We start from the raw sequence: 3,587 nt of genomic DNA on the forward strand, positions 1-3,587 counted from the left end.
ATACTGCGTGCCTCGGAATTTAAGGAACGCGTTCTTTGCAAACGCGTACGATTGGCTAATCTCAGTTTTACTAAATTGCGAAACGTGAGCTACGCGTGCAGAAATTCACGTCGAATTAAATAATTGAATTGATTATCGATGACGTCTTGTTTAAATTAATAAATATACGAACATTAGACGAGCCTGTTCAAATTTGACGATTACCCAATAATAATTGCTGAATGTGTTGAGGCATGACTGGTTTCTTCAAATGTCCCAGATAAAGTTGCAACGCTGCCGCGCATTCCAGAGCGACGTTGTTGTTCCCCAAGTAAGGCTTCTCGCCTTTCTTCAGCGAATTTAAAATTCTCCTTCTTAGATCACGACGGCCCCCGCGCCGGAACAAACCCTCCTCCCTGGCATCTTTAAGATGAACAATACTTCTTTCAAGCTTTCGCTCAGCTACCTCTACGATCACGTTTCTTTTTCTAATGGGAATCCCTTACGTTCTTTCAGGAAGCTGATGATCAGTTTCACGACCTGCAGCGACTTCTTCGATATTATATCATCGTCCGTCTCCTGTCTGTGAATCATCATTAAATAGACTTTAATACTGCCTTTAATCATGAATGATAGTTAACCCTTTTAGTGCCAGGCAAAAAAGAAGTCTCTATGCGAAGATAACTGAATTTCATGATTTTAATAGAGTTTGGAAAAAGGCTCATAAAAACCAAACGAAAAGCAATATTTACATATTTGAAAAAGCAGTGTATTAAGAAATAAGGAATAAAACAGTGACGCTAATTTTTCTATATTCATTGAAAATTACATGAATAACAAAGGTACAAGTGATCATAAAAATTTACATATTTGAAAAAGCAGTGTATTAAGAAATAAGGAATAAAACAGTGACACTAATTGTTCTATATTCATTGAATTTAATCAAGCATTATTAGTATTTTGCACAAGCTTTAAATTTATCGCCAATGTTTGCGATAGATAAAAAACTTTGAATTGTACTTAAGTAAGAGAATCAAGATGCAAGAATTGAGTGAGTAGTAATCGAAACGGAGATACAGCCGGGAACGTGATAGCAGCAGAAAGCAGTAATTAGTGTAATTGTACAGGGCGGTGGAAGTCGAAACGACCTGTGCATGAAACAGTGGAACCGGAAGCAGCTCGTATTTCACGGTGAAACTTTTGTCAGCGGCTGGAAAACAGCTCGTATAACGGGATACATATTCGCGCGTGCATGTTATTTATTATTATTTTACGCTCGCTGACACCGCACGTGTATATACATACATACATACATACGTACATGAATGCATACATCGGCGTATATACCCATTCCGTGGCACGTGCATCGATTTCCACCGAATCGAGGGCGATGAAAAACAGTTTCGCTGTTATTATTGTTTCTTTATTTTTAAAAGCATTTTCGTATCACTCCTGTATCTGCTTCCGTCGATTTCCGCCACGAACCGATGTTAAAAAACAAAAATCGGGTCGAGGTCGGAGACTCGGCGTCAGATCGTTTTCTGATCGAATTCATGATGCAACGACGGGACACGAGCGTCCTTGTACGGTAGCTCATAAAACGTTCGCGGACGGTCCCGACGGTTTGATAAGCGTGTAGCATGTCTAAGGGAAGCTTCGCAGTTTTTTTCCTCTGCCTCGTGAACGCGATCGCTGGATCGTCACGATTTCAGGATTGGGACTATTTCGGAAGACAGCTGAGGCATGCTTCCTGTCCCTCGTGCCGCAGAGAACGGCCCGACGCCTTGGTGTCCTGGTAAGAATGCACATTTCTCGATTGCAGAATCGATAATCGAGAATCGATTGCATTAATCAGAAACGGTTTTATTTTTAACATATACCTACAAACATTTATTTTGTAAAATGTACAAGTGATTCATAATGTACAGAGCGTAAAAGGCTAAACGAACATTGTTCAAGAGTGCCATCTGAGCTCGGGAGTGTCGAGCTCAGAAAAATTGACAAATAAATAATCAGAAACGGGTTGTGTGTTTCGTTCAGGGATTCGCAGCCCAGGAGAGAGTACGAGTTCGAGGCAGAGCCCAGTCCCTGGCAAGGCAGCCACCAATCCTACAGATCGGGACCGTACGGTAATCCGTACAGCAGCCAGTACAATGCATACGACAGAGCCATTAGAAGCAGAGGAGCCTTTGGCGTCGGCAGAGGAGCCGGAGGTGCCGGCAGACGCGAGAATCCCTTCACAATTGGGAGAGACCTCGATTTTGACGTGGCTCCTGCACAGACCTCCGTTGTTCGCGGCCTAGTCGCTCCTCCAGCGTCTCCTTATCAACCTAATTTCCCGTACTCGAGAATCTCGAGGAGGACTCAATACAGGAAACCTAGTTTCTATGACGACCAAACGACCAAGCCCCTAATGCCTGCTAATAGGTTCGCCGATTTCGGGCTGATCGATAACGAGCCCGGCTTCGTAGACGTTAGGAGGTCTCGTGGATCGTATGGAAACCCCAGAGCGGTCTTCGGAACGGACAAGTACTTGGCCGACTCGTTTGAAGAGGGGAACCCTATGATGGAGCCCGAACAGAATCTCAGGCAAGCTTTTCCCTATGGAACCGGTGCAACAGGTGCAAGAATGCAGGAAGCGGGACAGTTCCCGCAGCGCAGGGATCAACCGGGGGAGCCCAGAGTGATTTACAGGCCGGAAGTCAAACGTAAGACCTACAACCGGTCTCCGGATTTAAACCCGTTCAAAGTGACGCAGTACGTGGCTAGGCAGGCGCCGGAGATCGTTAACGATAACAGGTGGCAGAGTCAATTGGAAGACAGGAAAAAGGAACCTGAAATCGTCTTGAAGAACGAAGAGAACCAGGAGACTGAAGTGGCAGAGGAAATAAATGTCAGCGAATCGGACGACGGAGAACGAGTCGAAGAAGTGAAAGAGAAGAGGCACGTGAGGGATGAGGACGATAGATCCGGTGTGACATTAAAACCAACCACTGAACGGTCACCTGTGATCATGACTATTCCGCCTTTAGTCATGCCATGAATTTAGAGAATTGTTATTATTAATTTGTAATGTGTTCAGAAATTTCTATGAAATATATTTGTACGAAATGAGAACCCTTGTCACCTAATCAATTTCTCTATTCCCTTATTATGTACTTCATTATTTGTTTCACATTTAAAGGCAAAACCGAATACATTCTTAAAATCTGTTCTAACAATTTGAATCATTTTTCAGTAGTCAGATGAATTAGTTTACTAAATGATGTGTATGCAAAATTTCAAAAAGAAATCATAAGAAAAAATGTACACTCAGCTTTTCTCTTCTTTGGGCTTGTAATGAAATTTTAATCATTTATATCATAAATCAAAGACCTTCCAAAACTTTTTACATTGAGAGATATAATTCAAGATTTGGATATGATTAGAAAAACAAATAAGCTATATCACCTGTTTGAGATATTCAATGACTGATCATGTCATTAGATGCAAGTTTCAAGCCCACTTTGATATTTTTTTCAATCTACTATCTGATTATGTAATTATATATACAATTCTTATTATGATTTCGTAATGCTAATGATTTCTGCTCTGCATTATATGAAATG

General features: G+C 41.7%; 2 protein-coding genes across 2 annotated transcripts; one reads left to right on the plus strand and one right to left on the minus strand.

The window, feature by feature from the left end:
* Window positions 1-173: 173 nt before the first annotated feature.
* On the minus strand, window positions 174-830 carry LOC108623894 (rho GTPase-activating protein 22). The gene is made up of 2 exons (XM_026812672.1): window positions 486-830; window positions 174-402 (listed from the first exon to the last, which is right to left on the minus strand). Exons 1-2 carry the CDS (start codon window positions 604-606, stop codon window positions 188-190), a joined length of 336 nt encoding a protein of 111 aa, XP_026668473.1. The 5' UTR covers window positions 607-830; the 3' UTR covers window positions 174-187.
* A 517-nt stretch (window positions 831-1,347) lies between these two features.
* On the plus strand, window positions 1,348-3,047 carry LOC113464191 (uncharacterized). Its single transcript, XM_026812671.1, has 2 exons — window positions 1,348-1,774; window positions 2,020-3,047. The coding sequence occupies exons 1-2, from the start codon at window positions 1,620-1,622 to the stop codon at window positions 3,020-3,022; spliced, it is 1,158 nt and encodes a 385-aa protein (XP_026668472.1). The 5' UTR covers window positions 1,348-1,619; the 3' UTR covers window positions 3,023-3,047.
* The last annotated feature ends 540 nt before the right edge of the window (window positions 3,048-3,587 follow it).

This window comes from Ceratina calcarata, unplaced genomic scaffold, assembly GCF_001652005.2.
Source record: "Ceratina calcarata isolate Rehan_Ccalc_2016 unplaced genomic scaffold, ASM165200v1 scaffold294.2, whole genome shotgun sequence".
Taxonomy (NCBI): domain Eukaryota; kingdom Metazoa; phylum Arthropoda; class Insecta; order Hymenoptera; family Apidae; genus Ceratina; species Ceratina calcarata.